Source organism: Stegostoma tigrinum, chromosome 21 (assembly GCF_030684315.1).
Source record: "Stegostoma tigrinum isolate sSteTig4 chromosome 21, sSteTig4.hap1, whole genome shotgun sequence".
NCBI classification, from domain to species: Eukaryota; Metazoa; Chordata; class Chondrichthyes; order Orectolobiformes; family Stegostomatidae; genus Stegostoma; species Stegostoma tigrinum.
In genome coordinates this window covers 42,840,370-42,862,315 of record NC_081374.1, presented here as the reverse complement: position 1 = coordinate 42,862,315, position 21,946 = coordinate 42,840,370, and the positions used below count along the sequence as shown (strand labels likewise).

Here is a 21,946-nt window from a genome sequence, read left to right as displayed (position 1 = left end):
TTCCTAATCCCCATGCTTTTTCCTTATGTTTACATATCCAGAAATGGTCTTACACTCAACCAAATGGCTTTCTTTCTCATCACCTGTGGTATTCCTTTTAACCTATTAACCACCATCAGTATATCACCATGTTCTCCAATTGATTAATGCATGTGTGAAACCCATTAGGATAATGCAAGTCATCAAAGGCAAGGGAGAGGTTTGGGAGTTTGTGGGGATGGGCAAAGTCGTGGTGTTAAAAGGGAGGTAAGACTCTCTAAAGAATTGAGAGTATTGGCAGACACTGCATACGCTCTCTCCAAGGACATCATAGCCACAACTAATCTCGATGTTAGCTGATAATGTTAACCTCTCTCAGGTGTTACCTGTCTCCACGTTTATATCTGCCTTCATCAACCCTTGCCTCATTGTTTCAAATAACTTATCCATCTTCAAACTCCATTTCTTCTCCAACGTCATTTGGACATGTTGTCACCCGTAAAATCCTTGCCAAACTTTTGTAGACCAGATATTTTAGATCCCTCAGCATTGGTAGAGATAGCTATGAATACAAGATATGGATTGATGATCATTTTCCAAAATTCTATAGGCTTTAAAATTGGTCCTGTGGATTGGAGCGATGGGAGAGAGAAAGATGGAGCTACAGATCCATTAACCTGACGTTAACTGTAGGAAAAATACCGGAATCTATCATGAAGGGCCTGATGCTAATACAATAATGATCTGATTGGTAACAGTTAATATAGATTGGAGAATGCGAAATAGAGTCTGATGAACCTGTTGGAGTATTTTTGTGGACTTTATCAATTTTGTCAGTAAAAGGCAGCTGGTAGACACAGTGTAATAAATTAAAATGAAGACCTGCAGGTTGCTGAGCACCTGAAAGAAAAGCAGGTTTCTTGCCCTAAACTTTAACTCTTGTGGACTTAGTATACTTGGATTTTCAGAATCCTTTTGATAAAATCTGCAAGGAAAGTTGCTTATCAAAATAAACATATAAGATAGGAAACAAGACATAGCGTCATTATAGAAAATCTAGCAAACAGAAAACAAAGCGTAATAATAAACAAGTCATTCTCACACTAGCCGGCTACAACTAGTGGGGTAATGCAAGTGTAGTTGCTAGCTATACAATATATATATATCAATGATTTGGACATGGATACCAAATGTAATATTTACATGCAACCATGTGAACAAACAAGTTAAGAGGAGAAGTAGGCCATTTGGCTCTTCAATCCTGCTGTTCCATTCAATAAGATAATTGTTGATCCAACTGTACAGGAGGGGAGGAATCAAACTGCATAAGCAGTCGCAATACATAAACTTTAGTTAGTGGAGCTCCTGCTTGGCCTGCTGTGTTCATCCAGCTCTACACCTTGTTATCTCAGATTCAGCAGCATCTGCAGTTCCTAATATCTCCTCTATAATATGGATGGACTGCATCTTTTCAGGGCAGAAAAAGCATTGTAACAGGATCATTTGTTAGTATTGATGGCAATGTTTAACCTAGATTGGCAGGGGTGTGGGGGAAGTGGACTCACGGGAAACCTTAGATTTAAGAGAAGTAAAAGTAGTAAAATGAAATAGAGGATCAGCAAGAAAAAAAAGACATGAAAGGTAATGGCAAGCAGCAAATAGGATCAAGTGGAGGAATTTTTTTTAAGAAGCTGAATCACAGGTACTATTCACAAAAAGATTAATGACTTGAATAAACAAGTTCAGGTAAATGGGTATGAATTAATTGCCATTAGAAACACATGGGTACAGGGTGACTAAGTTTGGGAACTCAATGTCCAAGGATAGGATTTGGAAAGGAAAAGGAAGATTGGGAAATAATATCTACACACTAGTATGAGAGATTTCCAGTTGAAGAATTGAGGCATAGAACCTATTTGGATGGAGCCAAGAGACAACAAGGGTTAAGCTAACATTGCTACATGCAATAAATTAGGAAATTAGAGACACATGCAATGTAAGTATACTTGTAATAGTGGGTGACTGTCTAGCCCTAATGCATATAGAATGGGTTAACCAAGTCAGCATTACGACTGTATTATTGAATTCCTGAATTGTGTATGAGATGGATTTCTGGAAAAATATGTTGGTGAACTAATTAGGGAGCAGGCTATTTTGGATTTGGTGTTGTGCAATAAGAAAAAGCAAATAAAGCTTTGCTGTAAATGAGCTTATGGAAAATAGTGAACATAATATGTCAGAATCTTGCATGATGTTTGAATGCACCCTAGTTAATTCTAAAATTAAGGTCTTAAATCTGAGCAAAGGAAACTATGAACACGTTACTGATAAAATTTCCTGACCTTCTGGGGTACAGGGTTCAGATCCCTCTCTATTAAATGTTGGAATTTGAATTCAATAAAAGTCTGGAATTAAATAAGACAAAAGTTAAAAGGTGATAGTGCCTATTAAAATGAAAACTAAAACAACATGCAGTTGAGTCAGAGATAGGAGGAACTGCAGATGCTGGAGATTATGAAATAACAAGGTATAGAGCTGGATGAACACAACATGCCAAGCAGCATCAGAGGAGCAGGAAGGCTGATGTTTCAGGCCTAGGCCCTTCTTCAGAAATCAATGCACCTCTGATGCTGCTTGGCATGCTGTGTTCATCCAGCTCTACACCTTGTTACCTTATTGCAGTTGAGAGTCCTTTTTGTTTTGTGTCTTTTGAATCAAATGGTTCAAACCTGGGTTTTTAAAAAATTATACCTTCAAAAATAAATATGCACTTCTCTACGGTAGCCTTTATTATAAGGGGATTGGAATACAAGAATAAGGATGTCTTGCTATGTTTGTACAAGGCTTTGACAGACGTGGGCAGGATATTTTGTGATACCCCCAGATAAGATTTTGTGTTTGAAGTCATGTTAAATAGGGCAGGTGCCCATCCCACCACCTTCCAACCCATCCCTGAGCTCATCCCTAAAATATGGAGACTGAGTGGGCACTGATACTTGCAGCCTGTCCATCCCATGTGACAAAATAATTATGAGTCAACTGATCTATCGAAAACTCATTGCCCCAATATTACACTGCTCAATCCTAGGGGCTCATGTAGTGCAGTAATGATGCCCCTACCTCCGTGCCTGGGTTCAAGTCCCACCTGAATTCCAACATCTCTGGACAGGCTTATCGGAAAATATACCCAGGTCACTCATTGGCAAGTGAAGTGGAGTAGACTGTACTTAAAGTTGTAAAATGTTGGGAAAGAATTATGTGCTAAATTTAGACAATGTCCTTTGCCCAGGAGTGGCACCTGCTGAGAAGATATTACCCTCCCTAGTCACCTATACTTCAAAACCAAAACCACCACTCCCAGGGTCCCATCTCTAACACGGCCAAATCCTTTTATCTTGAGCATCCTTAATTCTAACTGGTCCAACATTGGTGACGGCCAACATCTTATTCTTTGGAACACCCTCTCCACCTCATTACTCTGCCTCGCCTGTTTAAGATGCTCCTTACAACAACCTCTTTGACCAATCTCTTGTTTTATTACCTCCTAATGTGGCATAATGATCTATTTTGTTTCACGTCCTTCAGTGAAGCATCTTCAGATGGTTTGTAATATTAAAGGTGCTCTACAAGAATTGTGGGACATCAAAGTGAGATTGGCCTCATGCCATACTCTGATTGGAATGTATATGAAATTAAAAATAGAAGTGGGAATTAGCACTCCATGCCCGAAAGGCTGATAGTCAGAATCTCCATTGCATGTGAAAAATACTTGGATTGTACTTGAATTTTCGTGAACTATGATGCTATGAATTAAGCTGGACAGCTCCTTTTAGACTGGTGTAGACGGAATGAGCCTGCTATAAATTGTCTTTATTTGAATGTTTATAATTACCCACAGGTTGCAGAAATTAACGAACCATGTTTAAATGAATGAAACTTGATTCATTTGCTCCATGGGTCCCCTTCAGTTGAAATTGTTCCACCCTAGTGAAGGAGGCATGCCAATAGCAACATGCTTGTAGTTGTGTCATTTGCAAATTTCGGAATGATCTGATCTGGCAGAGAACCAGACTTGATGATGGGTACATTGATCACCAAACAGTGAAATGTACAAGGGTCAGATTGGTCAGCTGTGAGACTTAATTCATCACTAACTAACTAACATATACAAAATCATCAATCATATCTGACAGTGATATTCATATAAAGGATGAATGTATCACCAGATATTAACAAATTATCCAGTGAAATGAAGTAACTTGGAGCTCACAAATCTTGAAGAAACCACAGAAATGATGCTCTTTGGAGGGTTGGTGTTGACTCGGTGGGCTGAATGGCCTGCTTCCATACTGTAGAGATTCTATGATTCAATTCTATGAATAGAGTTGTTTAGTGGCTTATATTATGAGAACAGGTTGCTCAGATTTGACTTGTATTCCCGAGATGGAATTATAGAATGATTACATCACAGAGGATGCCACTCAATCCTTCCGTGCTGTTCCTCTACAGTAGTAACTCAGCTAAGCCCATTCTCCCACCCTGTCCCTGCAGCCCTATTCTTTTTTTCTTCAGTTTACAAACTGTTCCAATTGCAATGGGCTAGGAGGATTGTGACAAATTCTTCCAATTCATGTTTACACAGTATATCTTCCTGCACTGTCACTGGAAGAAGCACAGGAACTGTTTATCTGGCTTTTTTAAATCACAGGAAACATCACTGAAATAAAAGCAAAAAAACACTGCTACTGGAAATCTGAAATTATAAACAGAAAGTACAGGAGAAAGCCAAGGGGTCTGGCAGCACCTATGGGGAAAAGCAGAATTAAAGTGTCAAGGCCAATTTGACTCCTTTTTAGAACTGAAGAGGCTGGAAAATGAAACTTTTTTAATGCTGTGGATAAAAGGGAGTGAGGAGAGATTGGAACAGACAGCGAGGTTGTCTGGAGTAAATGCTAAAAGTAGTAGCTAATTGTAGTAAAGGAGAAATAGGTTTAGAAGAGGTGTTAATGCAGAAAGCAAGCCAACACAAAAAAGAAACTGGAGTCTGGAGTAAGGGAAGGATGTGAAACAAAATTGGGAATAGTGTTTGTGGCCTGAAGTTGATCTACTCAATGCTGAGTCCTGAAGCCTCTAAAATGCCTAAGTGGAAAATGAGATATTGTTGTTCCAGCTTGCATTGAGCTTTGGTGAAGCTTTGCCATAGGATTAGTAGAGAAATACTAGCATAAGAGCAACATGGTGAATTGAAATGGGAAGAAACTGAAAGGGGGGAGATTCTTACAGACAGATCAGAGGTGTTTCCCAAAGGCGTCACTCAGTCTGTGTTTTGTCTCACCAATACAAAGGACACCATATTATGAGCAGCAAATGCTGTAGACTAGACTGAAAGAAATGCAAGTAAAACTGCTTTGCTTGGAAGATGTGCTGGAGCCTTGGAGAGTGAGGAAGGAGGAGAGGAAACAGCGACTTCTGCAATTGCATGGGAAGGTGCATGAGGGAGTTAAGAAGAGGAATTGGGAATGGTGGAGGATTGGAGCAGAGTGATGAAGTGGGAATGGCCCCTGTGGAATACTGACAAAGGAGGGCAAGGAATAGTTGACAGTAGCATTCCGTTGGTTGTGGCATAAATGGTGAAGGATGATGCTTTGAATGCAGAGACTGGTGGTAAGGTTTAGTGAGGACAAGATTGCACTGGGAGGGAGGGAAAGAGGTGAGGCTCTCCTCCTCTCAGTGAGCACATGGTGAGAGATTTTAGCCTGGAGAACACTGACTACATCTCCAGCCCTTGAGCCATATTGAGAAAGTAACAATGGATAAAGTACATAGTCACTCGGGGGTTCCTACTAGAGTAGGGAGGTAGAGGAAGAAAAAGCTGTATAATTGAGGCAATACTGCAGACTGCTGCGGTGTAGGGCCGCTACAGGGTATCTGACATTAGCTCGTTTGATGCAGGGCTGGTCGCCTATAGGCAACCTCCTCATTGTTTGACTGGAAACCATGCCTTTAAGTGCAATAACAAGGTGTAGAGCTCGATGAACACAGCAGGCCAAGAAGTAGCAGAAGTGCAGGAAGGCTGATGTTTTGGTCTGGACCCTTCTTCAGAAATTATTTCTGAAGAAGGGTCTAGGCCCCAAAACTTCAGCCTTCCTGCTCCTCTGATCTGCTTGGCCTGCTGTGTTCATCCAGCTCTTTACCGTATTATGTCAGATTCTCCAGCATCTGCAGTTCCTACTATCTCTGAATCCTTTGCTAAGTGCTGTGGGATTGTCAAAAGTTGCTGTTGGATTGTTGATTAACCCAGGCCCATTGGGAAATTGAACCATTTTGAAAACGTGAGGAGTCTTTGAATAAGGCTTTGGCCTCCCCAACATCACATGGGGCTAGAGAGGAGCTTGAAATGGGAGGGGAAACATCTAATTGTAATGGAGGGCGAAGATGCCAATGGCATTGATCAAGCTATGCTATGCAGAGGGAGTATGAACATTGGCAGAATCACATAGATGATAGTCTTTGGATTACTACCTGAAGCAGAAGTCACTTGACGGGGGCAAATATGACCAGACAGTTGAAAGCATGGTTCAAAGTTTGGTAAATGGGCTTTGATTGGTCAGACACTGACGCCCAGTCCTGAGCGAAGAAGGAGCTGTACCACTGGGAGGGTCTTCACCTGAATCATGTTCCAAATCAGTGGCCAGGTGAATCATGTAACTAGGGCTATAGAGAGGGTTTCACTCCAAATAGTGGGGAAGAGTGGACGGTCCATATGAAAGGAAGTTTAGAAATTATAATGGATCAAAGTTACTCATGGGAGTAGGTTACAAGTCCCACAACTGTAACTACACTGTACAAAAGTGTATTGACCGTTGACTTTTGATCAGGCAAAATTAAAACTAAATGATACTTGACCAAGACAACCAAGTGTGTAGGTGGAGGAACACAGCAGAAGTATGGTCCCGACCCAAAATGTCAACGTTCCTGTTCCTCTGATGCTGCCTGGCTGTGTTCCTCCAGCTTCGCACTGTGTTGTCTCTTACTCCAGCATCTGCAGTTCTTACTATTACTGAGTGATACTTGATCAACTTCAGGTTATTACTTTACAGTTCCCTTGTTTGTGTTTTCTGACTGAGGTTTGGCCTTCATCTCTCTCCGTCTCTCTCTGTCTCTCACTCTCTCTGGTCTTGGCCCTTCTTGTTAGGGTGAGGCTGATGGCTCCTCAACACTTAATTTCATCTTTCAAATCATTTATTGTTCCTGCACAAGGAAGCATGACAAGGCTTCGTTTTTAACCTCTTTACATCCATCATATCATCTCACACCAAAGTCAAATGAACTTGATAACTGTGAGGGTTAATAGCCTGATTTGATTACTTTTTAGTTAAAGCTCAAATTGATAAGACACCTGTACAACAATGAACAAAGACCTTCTCATGCGGTACAAGAGGGTATTCAGTGCACTGATACAGTGTTCCTTTTGTACATGATTCTATTCATTCCACCGATACAATCTGTTTGAGGTCGGCGCATCAAGGTCTCTTGCTTTAATCTCATGGTGCCGTGTTTTGACATTATAGTCAATTGCAAATATTTTTCACATCTCTATACTGATAATACCAAGCCATTAACGCAGGAATTTATATTGCGAGATTTCTAATTGACTAGCTGACACTAGTTACTTGTAAATCTGCAGTTTGCAACATTACTTTGATAACTTGCCTATGTCATTATGGGGATGCCTGAGTAAACATTTGATTGAAATCCTAATGTAAGCCATGGTGATTAATATCACACTTTATCAGACCTGTACTTTATTCCTTAATGACCATCACAGCTCATTTAGGCATACTACCTACGGCTACGGTAATATGCGTGATACATAGCAATACAGTTGTGTACTGCCAAGCAACTTGTCTCTTCTACTGGCCTCATATGCTCTTCATCAACCTGGAGGAGTATAAGATTAATTCACTGGGGAGGTCACCAAGTCAAAGGAGTACTTTATAAATTGGACAGTACTGAGAGGTATGGAGAAAGTGAGGAAGCAAGTGTCCACAGATATGTGAGCGGAACACAACAGATTGATATGGTGATAAAAATGTCATATAAAATACTTTCCTTTATGAGCCAAAGCATAGGATTTTGAAATAACTGCACAAAGGCTTGTTTCCTGTCATAAGTCACCCTTTGTTTACTTGTGCAGAGTGTGTACTGGCTGTGGCTAACGGGCTTGGAATCAGTCCCTGCAATTCGAAGAGATTCTAAATCCCCAGTGTATATTGCTCAACGAGGGCTTTTCTGTTTGGCTCCAGTTAACCATCCCATCGAGGACCTCATAGTCAACAAGGTCTACCTAGTTCCAATCACTACATCCCTCCCCAACCCAAATCCGTGGATGTACGCCTGGCATTTCTCTTGTAGGTTTTCCTGTGATATTTTTGCCCCAGGTTTGGTTCATCGTACTTGGTCTCTGACGGGGCAGCATGGATTGGACCGTGGCCCATCTCTTGAGTCCAGAGAGCTCCAGGAAAGTTTCTTCCTCTTCTTCCGGCAGTAACGGCATTGAGGCTCCGCCCATTTCAGATCGTGAGGTTCCCTATCACTGGATGGAGGGGGAGCACCTGTGGTTTCTTACTGTTCTATGGGGCCAGGTATGTCTTGCTCCTGCCCTGTTTATGAGGTAACAGCTTTCAGGTGATCCACATGCTTGTTCAGGACCGTATCACTTACCTGAACTTTGTAAGTCACGGGACCTAACCTCACATCAACTTCACCTCATACCCACGCAGGGCCATTTCTGTGGTTCCGGCACCAAACTCTGTCCCCTGAACGAAACTGTCTCTCTCGCTTAGAGCAAGTATCTGGCCTGCATTGACATTTCTGATCCCTGTTGTTGTATGTGAGGTGGTCCTATAGTCGAATAGGAACTGGGACAGTTTGTTACTGGATGAAACTGTAGGTTACTTCTTTAAGACTGCCTTCAGGTTGGGACTGCTCTTTCTGCCAAATGATGGGTGGTATAGAGCTGTCCTTATGTGCTGAATGCCATTCGACTTTAGGAAACACTCAAATTCCCTGCTGGTAAATGATGTCCCACTGGCGATGACCAATGCATTGTGAACGATGCCCACATTCTTCTTTTCAATGATCATCCCTGAGTTTGCTGAGTGAACTCTACACATGTCCAACAACTTTGAACGGGCATTCATAATGACCAGGAACATTGAGCCCATGAAAGGACTGGCATGGTTGACATGTCGCTGATTCCAGAGTTTACCAGGCCATTCCCACAAATATGGGGATGCAGTGGGTGGCAAGTTTTGACCTGTTGGCACTCTGGGCACTGCCCCACCAAAACGGCTATGTTGGCATCCAACCCTGACCACCAGGCATAGCTTCTGGCCAGCACCATCATCTTGGAAACTCTTGGATGACCCTGGTGGAGGTCGGCCAGTATCTGGCAGAGATCTTTACACAGGGCAATCACTTTTTCTCCCCATAGTGATACATGTCCACACCTGATATTGTCAGCCATGACCAGAAGGGTATCCAGGAAGCTCAAAACCCAAATGGACTGTTCCGGGGCGGGCTCTACCAGTGGGAGATGGCCCATGGCTTCCTGCACAGTGTTCTAACTTGTAAGCTTTGAGAATAAGGACCCACCACTGAATTCTACCAGAAGCTATGGGCAGAGCTGCCTTGTCTTCCTTCAGTAGCCCTAGCAGGGGTTTGTGACCTGTTACTAAGACAAATTCTTTGAATGCATTGATGGAATTTCCTTATGCCAAAGATGACTGCCAAACCTTCCTCCTCTATCTGGGCACATTTGTGTTCGGCATCAGCCAATTTCCGGGAAGTGTACACTATTGGGCATTCCTCTCCTTTGGGCCACCAGTGAGCCAACACTACCCCAATACTGTACCAGGAGGCATCACATGCTAGCACCATCTGTCACTTTGGAGCAGACCTTAGATGACGATAGCTACATTTCACTTCCCTAACTGGCTACTTCTTGGCTACACAACCATTTCCAACGCTGACCCTTTTTCAACAGCAGATGTCAGAGCGCCAGGGTGGAGTTCAGATTATGTATGAAGTTTCTGTGATAATTTATTAAACAAGGAATGATCTAAGCTCAGGTACAGACCTGGGATCTGAGGCTCCTTTGATTGCCATCACTTTATTTTGCAACATATATAACCCGGTTGTGTTGACTCATAACCCAAGTAGATCACTTGGGATGCCTAGAACACACATTTTTCTCTTTTAAGATGTACGCCTGTCTGGGAGAAACATTTAAGCACTATAAGACTTTGCAGTTGATCTGTAGCTCATGTTGTGGGTGTTGAGGTTGGCTGGCTCACGAAGCTGGTTTGTTGTTCTGCAGACATTTCATTACCGTGCTTGGTAACATCCTCAGTTCAGCCTCCGATGAAGAGTCGGTGTGTTTTCCCACTTGGATTTTAAACTCTGGCGTCTGTTGAGCACTATGTCCAAGCCAGCTGTTATGCTTGTTTGAAGTCTAGTTGGGCTTCAGCTAGTAGGTGTTTCTGCCTGGTTATGTCATTATTCCCACATACCAAATGGTCTCTCAGCATCTCACTCAGGTTTAACCCAAAATCACATGCCTCAGTCATCTTAACCTCGTCAAAAGTCCTGATACAGATTCCCCTGGTTCTCAAACAGCCAAATAAAACCAATAGCGTCTCAGGATTAGAGGAGACTTGCGGTCATAATATTCCAAAACCAGCTCTGTCAACCGTCAAAGTTTTAGTGTCTGGTGCCTCTAGGAACGTTAAGCCCCTTGTAACCGAAAATGCTGCAGATCTCTAAGCAGTGAGAAGGATTACTTGTTGTTTTTCATCTACCTCAATGTCATTTGCCCAGAAAAAATATTGCATTCTTTCCACAATCTTCGACAGCAGGGTCAAATGAGTCAAGCTTTCCAAATAGAGGCATAATGCCAGAAATTCTTACCATCAATTCCAAGATGACTGTTGCAAGTGAGTGTTCTTCAGACATGAACTGTTTTCTCACATCGCCACTGAAGTAACTGCGCAGAGGCCAATAGACATCGCCAAGTCACCCTTTATTTACTAGCGCACACTTGACTGGCTATAGCCAGCCAGCTTGGAGTTAATCCCTTCGTCTTGAGGACATTCTAAATCCCCTAGTAATATTTGTCAGCCAGGGCTTTCCTGATAGGCTTAGGTTTGCAATCCCAATTGAGGACCTCATAGTCAATAAGCCTACCTGGTTCCAATCACTACAGATTTACAAGCAGGAAGGCTAAGTGGGAATTATTTAAGATATGAGTAGGCCATTCCCTGAACGTTGTGGGCTGTTATGGTCACCTTATTACAGAAAGAATGTAATTGCATGGGGTTCAGAGGGGATTTATAAGGATATTACTAAGTCTGAAAAATTGCAGTGATAATGAAAGATCGGATAGCCTTTGACAGTCTGCCCCGGAATAGGGAAGGCTGAGGGGAGATCCGATTGTGAATACAAAGTCATGAGAGGTCTGGTAGATTGGATGAGCAAGTCATATTTCCCGGGGCAGTGAGATCAATTACTAGGAGGGCATGGATTTAAAATGTTTGGTTGAAGGATTAGGTGGGAAATAAGGAAAGCTCTCATTTCCCATCTAATCCTTCTACCAAACACTTTAAATCTATGCCCTCCTAGTGACTGACCTCACTGCCCAGGGAAATATGACTTGCTCATCCAATCTACCAGACCAGGATGGTCATAGATATCTGAAACTCAGTGCTGCAATGCCAGCAGAGACAGAAACTCTCAATCCATTCAACAGGAACCCGGGTGTGCACCTGAGGTATATAACCTCTGGGGGTGTACATCTAGTGCTGAGAAATGGGATAAAGTTGAGTGACTTGTTTTGAACCAGTACCAACATGATGGGCAGAGTAGCCTTCTTCTGTGCTGTCAAGTTTTGTATGTTTTTGAAATATTCCAAATAACTGAAGAGGAGGAATGTGCAAGGACGTGGGGAGAGGATGGGGGAAAGGGCAGCACATGAGTTGCTCCTTATAAGGGCAGCTTGTACACAATAGATTGGATTTGTTGTAATGATTCTATGATTCTATGATTCTAAATTATCTACATAAGGTGCGGGCACGTTTTAAATCACTTGCTACCGTTTAAATAGATCTAATTTTTGAATGAGAAGTAGCAGGTTTTGTTACAGGGATTAATTATGTTGTGACTGGGTAAACCATAGATCCAGCATTTGTCTCAAACAAAGGAAGCATTGCTTTGCTGCTGTTTTGTATGTTAATTTTATAATTTTACTGAACGGCATTATAATTTCACTCCAGATTTTATCAGCCTTAATAAGATGGCGCAAATTAACTGTCTTTCAGCATATTACTACACTCTTTAGTAACCTCAATGTATTGTCATCATTAAAGTAATAGCTTGTAAAGTATGATATAGTGACTTATGTTCCTTTCATCAATCTTTAATGTTCAGTGAATGATGGAAACATTTTCACACATGGCCAAAGGCAGAGCATGATCTAGCCCTGCACAGTTAAAGGGGCTCAAAACTGATATATAAATTAGATCTCTTCACTTCCCAAGAATCCTCTGCATCATGTATGGTTTTTGAAAGATGTGCATCTGAAAAGGACCCTCTGAGATTTGTTCCTCATGATTGGAGCAAACAGTGGTTACTTATTGGGGAAGTGAGCAATAGTTACAATCAAGAGTCTGTTTGAAGTACACGATCCGTCAGTGTTCCCCGGGGTTTGAAGTACACGATCTGTCAGTGTTCCCCGGGGTTTGGGGTACGCAGTTTGTCCTTCTGTTATTGCACGCTGTTTTTGTGCTCTCTCTTTTAAGAGCGAAGTGCTACAATGTTTTCTGCTGCTTGATGTACATGGCATGACAGTGCATTCTGACTTTTTATTGTACTTTGTCGACTGTACACACACACATGTATGTTATATTACAATGTTACTGTTCCCTGGTGTTGAGTGTACTGTGCTGCTGAAATACAAATATTGACATTGCTCTCTGCTTCATATGTAATATTTCTCCAGTGTTTGAAATTCACAATACATCTCACTTGTCCGGTGCTGCTGAACACTGTGATAACGCTGTTTTAAGTATGACATATCCTCAGGAGCTGAAATATAAAATTTGACATCATTCACTGGTGTGTGAGTTCAATTTGTAAAAATGTTCTCTGTAATGTGAAGCACACAATGTGAAGCTCATAGAAAGAAGCAGTAAGGTTTATGAAGAAAACTTCGGGATCAGAATTACACATGCAGTTAAAACACAGATTCCTTTATTCTCCTCCAGTCTTCCTCCACTGATATGTATGGCAGCCTCAGTGAACGAAATGCACAATGCTATTGTCAGTACACTACCGGTCTCCTCTTCTTAGTAAATGAGAGGCTTAGTGTATTTCACTGGTTTGTTTTGAAAAAGTGTAAACATTCAACCAGAGTAACTTAAACATTTAACTCCATAAATGAGACTGTCGGGATCCTAGACCAGACTGCAATAGTTTTGTTATCGTCTCAAATGAGATCACCAAATTATATTACAATCTGATTAGGGACCACTAAAGTTTACTTTTAAGGTGAACAAAACTTGGTATCCAGGGGACTTACTAAGAGAATAAAGCCACAAGATTCCATTTGAGAACACTTGACTATCCAAATCATAATAGGAATCCAACCTACAATACTGGGACAACTTATTTCTAACAACCAGAGTTAACATGTGGTAAACATGGCAAATATTGAACATCCCATAGTGCCGTATATGATTGCTCAGTATTTCCTGTGATTATGATCGGTCTTCAAATTACACTAAACCCTACAAGGGACTATAATGTTTCACTTTTGCTAACATGGCCTTGAAACACTTTCTGAAGGGCTGTTTCTGGGTTCACTTTTCCCCCCCTCAAATCAAGAAGCTAAACTTCCTCACAGACATGTCTCCAACTTTTAGTTAACAGCTAGCTTCACCAAGTTAGATCTTTTCTTGTGTTTCTTTGACCCTGAGCTCCTAGACACTGCTTGTGGCTCTTCAACACCACCATCACCAGCAGACCCCAGTCTTTCAGCTGTTATGACTGGTTGGTGGCTCTCAGCTTCGTGTAAATCTCAACTTCCAGGACGTTTCAATACTAGTTGTCCACTACCTCCTATACCTCAGCCTGAGTTCTCATTGCAAGGAGATATCTAACTGTTCGTGGCTTCTCACCAGGTCCTCAGCTGCACAGGCTCAATGTAGCTTCCTTATCATCTCAGCAATACAGCTCAACAATTCATTTCTACAGGAGACTGCTTTTCTTCCTCCTAGAACTTCCCTGAACCCCAGTTCCACAAAACTATTCAACACTTTTTTATTCATTCACAGGATATAGGCGTCGCTGGCTGGGTCAGCATTTATTGCTCATCCCCAGCTGCCCATGAGAAGGTGTTGGTGAGATGCTTATTGAACCCCTGCAGTCCATGTGCTATAGGTTAACCCGCAACATTATTAGGAGGACTCCAGCTATACGGAACTCCCCACGGAGTTCAGATGCCTTCCCCATAACACAGTTCAAAGTTAGCACTTCCAACATGGAGTCAATTCTCTTTCTCCTTGACATCATAACTGACCCTCACTCATTTTCTGTGCTTTAGGGAAGTGAATCCCGACCTACCCTGAGTGGGGTGATCGATTGGAAACCATGCAATATGCCTGTGCCCTCATGCAGAATGGTATTGAATGCTACCACCCAGCAATAACAGTGAGAACAGATTGTGAAATGTAACATTCACAACACAGAGAACACCTGCTTCCTTGGTAGAAACGGAATATAACTAGAGGATTTCATCACATCTACCAAACGTGGTAGAAATTTAACAATGTACTCAGTCATGTACAGTGACATGAAAGATTTGATCACCAACCGAAAATAGTTGGCTTTGTAACATAAATAGTTCAGTGCGTGATAATGAAATGTGAGGCTGGATGAACACAGCAGGCCCAGCAGCATCTCAGGAGCACAAAAGCTGATGTTTCGGGCCTAGACCCTTCATCAGAGAGGGGGATGGGGTGAGGGTTCTGGAATAAATAGGGAGAGAGGGGGAGGCGGACTGAAGATGGAGAGAAAAGAAGATAGGTGGAGAGGAGAGTATAGGTGGGGAGGTAGGGAGGGGATAGGTCAGTCCAGGGAAGACGGACAGGTCAAGGAGGTGGGATGAGGTTAGTAGGTAGGAGATGGAGGTGTGGCTTGGGGTGGGAGGAAGGGATGGGTGAGAGGAAGAACAGGTTAGGGAGGCAGAGACATGTTGGACTGGTTTTGAGATACAGTGGGTGGAGGGGAAGAGCTGGGCTGGTTGTGTGCTGCAGTGGGGGGAGGGGACGAACTGGGCTGGTTTTGGGATGCGGTGGGGGAAGGGGAGATTTTGAAGCTGGTGAAGTCCACATTGATATCAGTGGGCTGCAGGGTTCCCAAGCGGAATATGAGTTGCTGTTCCTGCAACCTTCGGGTGGCATAATTGTGGCACTGCAGGAGGTCCATGATGGACATGTCATCTAAAGAATGGGAGGGGGAGTGGAAATGGTTTGCGACTGGGAGGTGCCCCCACCGCATCCCAAAACCAGCCCAGTTCGTCCCCTCCCCCCACTGCACCACACAACCAGCCCAGCCCCTCCCCTCCACCCACTGCATCCCAAAACCAGTCCAACCTGTCTCTGCTTCCCTAACCCGTTCTTCCTCTCACCCATTCCTTCCTCCCACCCCAAGCCGCACCTCCATCTCCTACCTACTAACCTCATCCCACCTCCTTGACCTGTCCGTCTTCCCTGGACTGACCTATCCCCTCCCTACCTCCCCACCTATACTCTCCTCTCCACCTATCTTCTTTTCTCCCCATCTTGGGTCCGCCTCCCCCTCTCTCCCTATTTATTCCAGAACCCTCAGCCCGTCCCCTTCTCTGATGAAGGGTCTAGGCCCGAAACGTCAGCTTTTGTGCTCCTGAGATGCTGCTGGGCCTGCTGTGTTCATCCAGCTTCACACTTTATTATCTGAGATTCTCCAGCATCTACAGTTCCCATTATCACTAGTTCAGTGCGTGGATGTTTGCTTTCATGAGTGCGATAACATTTGACATCAGGTGTGGTCTTGTTCCAATTCACATTCATCATCAGAGATGCAAATGCTGACAAATAGCTGCTTTTCAGCACTTTAAAGAATGACCCATGTCATGTGATGATTTGCGAATTGCAGTCATTGATCTTACTGTGTAGGTCGAAACAAAAGGCTGGATTTTCAGCAAGACTGTTACATTTCGCCAGCGTTTTATCTTCTGGCTTTGCCAACAAAGCTCCAAATTCAATGCTTGACTGCATATTTATTATTAGCCCATGACACAGACGTGCTTGGTAGTAATTAACTCAGAGTACACCTCAGGAAGATGTACGAATGTTGAAGGTGCATGTGCAAACTCCACACAGACCAGTCTCACAAGGCTGGAATTGAACTTGGGCCTCTGGAGCTGTGAAGCAGCAGTGCTGATCACTGAGCCACTGTGCCACCCTAATACTTGCAGCCACTTTGAAAAAAGCAGTCGGACCAAAACCTGACCAGATTTTTAAAACTTTGTTTAGAGTCACTCGCACACTGAGATTTGACAATGTGTCACTATTCATCAGCAGTGAGTACAACAAATTCCTCAATCACCTGGATTTCACCCCTTGGAAAAAATCACACCCCATTTGCCAAAAATGAATGGAGATGTTGGGTGTTATTTTAAGTACTTAGAGAAACTGATTGCATACAGCTTTGGATGAGGGCAAGACATGGAAGCAGGAAATGTTCTACTTCCTTCATAATTACAGAGAAAGGCTCCACTGTAACCAGGCTGTTTTCAGTCACTGAGAGTAGACTCTCTCTGTCTCTCTGTCTCTGTCTCTCTCTCTGTCTCTCTGTCTCTCTCTCTCTCTCTGTCTCTCTCTCTCTCTAATTACAAAGGAAATAAAATATTTCCCGCTTCCATGACTTGCTTATATCTGAAGCTGTATGCAATCAGTTTCTCTAAGTGCTTAAAATAACACTCAACTTCTCCATTCATTCTTGGAAAATGGGGTGTGAGTTTTTTCAGGGGGTGAGTTTGGGATGTTCGTCGAGCTCATTGCGGCTGAATAGTGACCCGTTGCCACATCTCAGCATGTGAGTGCGTCCAAACAAAGTAAAAGGATCTGGTCGGATTTTGGGCTGTCTGCTTTTGTTGAAGTGGATGTAGTAATTAGGACAGTGCGGTAGCTCAGTGATTAGCACTACAGCCTCACAGTGCTAGGGATCCAGGTTCAATTCCAGCCCCTTGTGAATGGTCTGTGTGGAGTTTGCACATTTTCCCAGCGTCTGTGTGGGTTTCCTCCCAAAGTGCAAAGGTGCACAGATTAATTGGCCATGCTAAATAACCCATAATGTGCAGGCTAGATGGATTAGCCATGAGAAATGCAGGGTTACAGGAATGGGGTGAGTCTGGGTGGGATGCACTTTGGAGAGTTGGTGTGGACTTGATGGTTTGAATGGCCTACTTCCACACTGTAGAGATGCTATGATATTTCCAGAACTGGGAATCCGCTGTGGACATCAATGGCATCAAGCTGGTCCCCACCCAAAGGCAATCTACACATTCAACAATATCTTCATTCCACAGTTCTGGGGGAAATTCAGGCACCTTGAGATGGACATGAAGATTTAGAACACAGAACGGTGGCACACAGTACAGGCCCTTTGGCCCATGATGTTGTGTGACCTATTATCCCACATTTGATCTGTAGTTGATAGAGTATAGAATCAATGTTGCTTTCTCAAACGGTTTATTCCTAGGAATAACTCTCCCTCAGCAGTTGTTTGATTTTGACAATTCCTCGTCTTTTTATTCGCTGGTGGGATATGGGTATTGCTGGCTGGGTCAGCATTAACTGTGCGCCCCAGCTGTCCTCGAAGGTGGGAGTGAGCTGCCGACTTGAACCACTGCAGTCCATGTGCTGTCGGCAAAGCCATAATTTATCTTCATGACCTCTATCAACAACACGTTTTCTCAATGGCTGCAATGACAATATGTAGTGCAATGTCGTATGTAGTTGCCCATTCTGAAGAGAATAGAGAGTTGATGTTCTCATTAGTAAACACTGTTTCAATCATACCTTTTCAGCTTTGAGATTCCAGGGCTGTAGCATATCATTGCAACACCATAGCTTGTTTTATGGTTCCTTTGATGTTAGCTGTTTTTTTAGTGAATTATGAACAGCTTTTAAGGCTTACATAGATTGAAGCTTATTTGGAATGCCTTTCTTCTTAGCTGGTAGGACTGACTATCAGCAACAACAGATGTTTTGAAAGATAGCCCACAGAGTTGAGTTGGCCTGGCTGATACTTACCTTGAAACAAGTGCTCTTGTACTGAGGGTGGGTATTTTGCCACTTGAATTGTTGAACAAGCCTATATTGATCAATGAGCAGGAATTACTTCACGCTCATGTCCATTTAACTAGATATGTAACCATGTGATCCTGCAAAATTGGACAAGCTGCATGTTCCCCTATTATACACTAGCTTTCCTCCTCTCTTAGTGTAACCATATCCCTCAAAAACTCTTTATATTGTCCTCATGACTCACACATTCATATCTTCACTGGAAATTCACTACAATGCAGTGGATCCCTTCATTCAAGTCATTGGTATAGATCGTTAATAGTCGAGGCCTTAGTATTGAAACAGGTAATAAGTTACTCAATAAGTTACAGTTTGTCATTCCTAAAATGACCCTTTTATTCCAGTTCTCTGTTTTCTGAGGGTTAGCTAGTCCTTTCTACCAGTGTAGTCTAGACTGCCTCTGTTGGTATGAGTGTATGGTAGCCTTAAATAGACAAAATGCACAATGTGACTCTAAATGCAGTAAAAAGTACCCTGTGTTGCTGAAGCACACAGTGTAACAGTATACCTGATGTTTGAAGCTCAGTGTAAGAGGCTTCTGAATTAACCAGTGTCCCCTGATGCTTGAAGTACATGGTGACTGAATGTTTGTGATTATGAAGTGCACAGTGTGACAGTACTTTCACATGTTTGATACATATATCTTGTGGCATGTGTCAATTCATATATGGATGATTTTGAATCAAGATTGGTTATGGTTCTTTTTAAATATTATTTGATAGTTTTAGTTTACAGTTTTATTAGATAGTTTTAGTTTACAGTTAATGTAGTTGGAGGTAAATTAGGGAAGATAAATTATATTTACAACAATGATTTTGCTAATAAACATTTGCATCTCTGCAGTTTTTCTCCCCTCATATAATTAATAGTAGCTCTTAACTTGGACATGTGATATTATCCAGTGGCATTGCTGACCAAGGTCTTCTCAACTTTCCTACCATGCCACAGTGGGAGAAGGTAAATGATGGTGAATAGAGCTCATTAACATGTCATGTGCGACAGAGAAGAAGCAGAAGCAAAATTAGGCTCAGTCAAGAAGGGTTCTGAGTTTTAGTTACACTGACAACTGATCAATATTTACAGGGCTTAGTTAGCAAAGTTACTGGCTTTGTGATGCTCTGACATTTTATTTTTTTTCCTACAGGTTATCAAGAAGCCAGGCATTGACCATGAGACTCCAATGATAGGCGATAAAGTATTTGTCCATTATACTGGGACCCTATTAAATGGAAAAATATTTGATTCAAGTAGAGAAAGAAAAGAACAATTTGTCTTTGATTTGGGTAAAGGTAAGTGCAAAATATAAGCATTGGCAGATTATGTCTGTTAAATCTCACACAGGAATCAGGGAAACTTCAACCTATGTCATTCACACGCCTAGACTTTCTGCTCATCTGCTGTTGGTTTTGGAATCTCTGCAGGATCTCTGTCACTTGGTGACATCATTGTAAATCACAAAGTCAGCTTTCATCTCTCCGACCAAGGCCAGCTTTCCCTCACTACATACTGTCTCAATCCCTCTGATTGGTAAGACTGCTTCTTCTGTGACCACTATTTAACAAATCAAAATTTTCCCTCAGCAATGTGTTGTGAAGGCAGAGATCACGGTCTTTGGTCCCTTACACAAACTCTGTTCTCTCCGTCCCTCACCCTGAGAGCCACTTAGCCTCACATCTCTCTACCTGTGTCAGCGAATGCAGCCCTGAACCTGTGAATATCTTGGCTTTCCTACCATTCTGATCTCATGTGGCTCTGAAAGATTTTTCAGTCCATCACTGAAAGCTGTTGGGTAAGCTTCCTCTGCCTTAAACCCTGAAAATGCCTGCCTTAAGCTCTCTACCTATTTCTTGCACTTTAAGTCCTCCTTTCAAATGTGCATCTTTGACAACACTTGCGATCGTCTCATTTTGCCATGTCCGCAACACCATATTTTTATTAGTATTGTGTTGATTCAAGGGCACAATGTGCAGCAGATAGGCTGGATACAGTGTTCCCAGGGAAGAGGAGGGTGTGATGTGTATATCTGCAATATTCTGAAATTGACGACTGAGTGAAATCCCAGCCTTATCCCAACCTCTTCCAAGTTTCCTGAAGGCAGAATTGAAGTGGCAAACCTCCTTGAATCCTGCTGATATTTTATTAAGGTCACTAGAAAGCCAATTAAGACTATTTTTAGTTCTACATTTAGGATTTCCCAATCTGTCAGCCACTCTCCAGTATCATCCAGGTAAGGCACACAGTTAGAAGAGTTTCTTCAATGAAACTGACAAGCAGCTAAGGTACTGATCAATAACAGTGAAGAGCTCCATTGAAAGGCTGCTATTTAAAGCTTTTCTTTTCTCAGAGAATGCTGACTCTGCATAGCACATAACGACTGTACCAATTCTCAGGAATCACTTTACCTCTCCAGTACTTCACACCCGTTCACTCACACTTTCCTGTTGCCAGCTCTCACCATGGTACGGAAGTAATGTATACAGAGCCATCAATACCTCTACCAAGGGCAAAGAGCGAAGGTCACACATTTACCAATGGCACTGAGGACAGCAGAAGTAACACTAGCAGAACCATCACCTGCCATCTCCCTGAACTACATGCCTTCATGTAGGGCAGAGGGAAAAGACACCAAAATCCCAACTGGAGAAAGGCAAAACACCCCAACACAATATCTATAGATATAGGACCAACATTCCCAACATGCGTGAGATCAGTACATCGAGGCTCAGCCTGTCATGGAAAATCGCTGCTGATATCTACAGCCTCAGGGATCAAGACATCCTTCCCAGAAGGCCAAATGGATAGTGCCTTTACCTTGCCAAAACCTTCCACGAATCCTGACACAAGAATGGTCCTACTGTTCAGGAATGGGCTTAATTTACCCACAGTTTCTGCAATTGTGTTCAATACAGAAGAGACAATAGCTCTGTTACCTTCTTGGGACATAGTCACTTAACTAAAGACATCAAAAAATATCTCAAGGAGAGCACAAAGCAAATTTCAAAAAATAAATCCGTTGGATACAATCTACTGACTTCAGAGAATGTTATCCACATCATAGAAGCTTCTCCCTGTACTTTCACACTTGGCTGGACTGAGTGTGTGTGTGTGTGTGTTTGTGTGTGTGTGTGTTTGTGTGTGCAAAACACAATACACGTGAGTTTTATTAAATACCATAGGTGAATGAATTGATTCTTGTTTACAGCCTATGAAAAAACAATGGTAATCACCTTTTGTCTGCCTGATTTTTCTTTCCTTGTCCTATGTAAATTATTTCAACATTTCAATGTTTGAAACAAATTTCTCATTTTTATTTCCCACTGCCCCCTTTCCCCATCACCCAGACTGAACCTCCAGACATTTTCTTAATTGAAAAAACAGTCAAAAATCTACAAAGACTTGATTTCTTCATGAGGCCAGCATCTTTTGCCCATTCTTAGTTGCCCATGAGGAGGTGGTAGTGAGCTGACTTCTTGAACCGCTGAAGACCTTTGGGTATAGGT

The 21,946-nt window shown here is 42.4% G+C and overlaps 1 protein-coding gene across 2 annotated transcripts in view; it reads left to right on the top strand.

The window, feature by feature from the left end:
• Positions 1-21,946, top strand: part of LOC125462934 (peptidyl-prolyl cis-trans isomerase FKBP5-like) — a 110,022-nt gene that overhangs the window by 30,874 nt on the left and 57,202 nt on the right. For both annotated transcript variants that reach the window (XM_048553450.2, XM_048553449.2), the window contains exon 2: positions 19,591-19,735. In XM_048553450.2, the coding sequence (XP_048409407.1) occupies positions 19,627-19,735 (109 nt within the window). In that variant the 5' untranslated portion in view covers positions 19,591-19,626. The remainder of the gene's footprint in view (positions 1-19,590; positions 19,736-21,946) is intronic.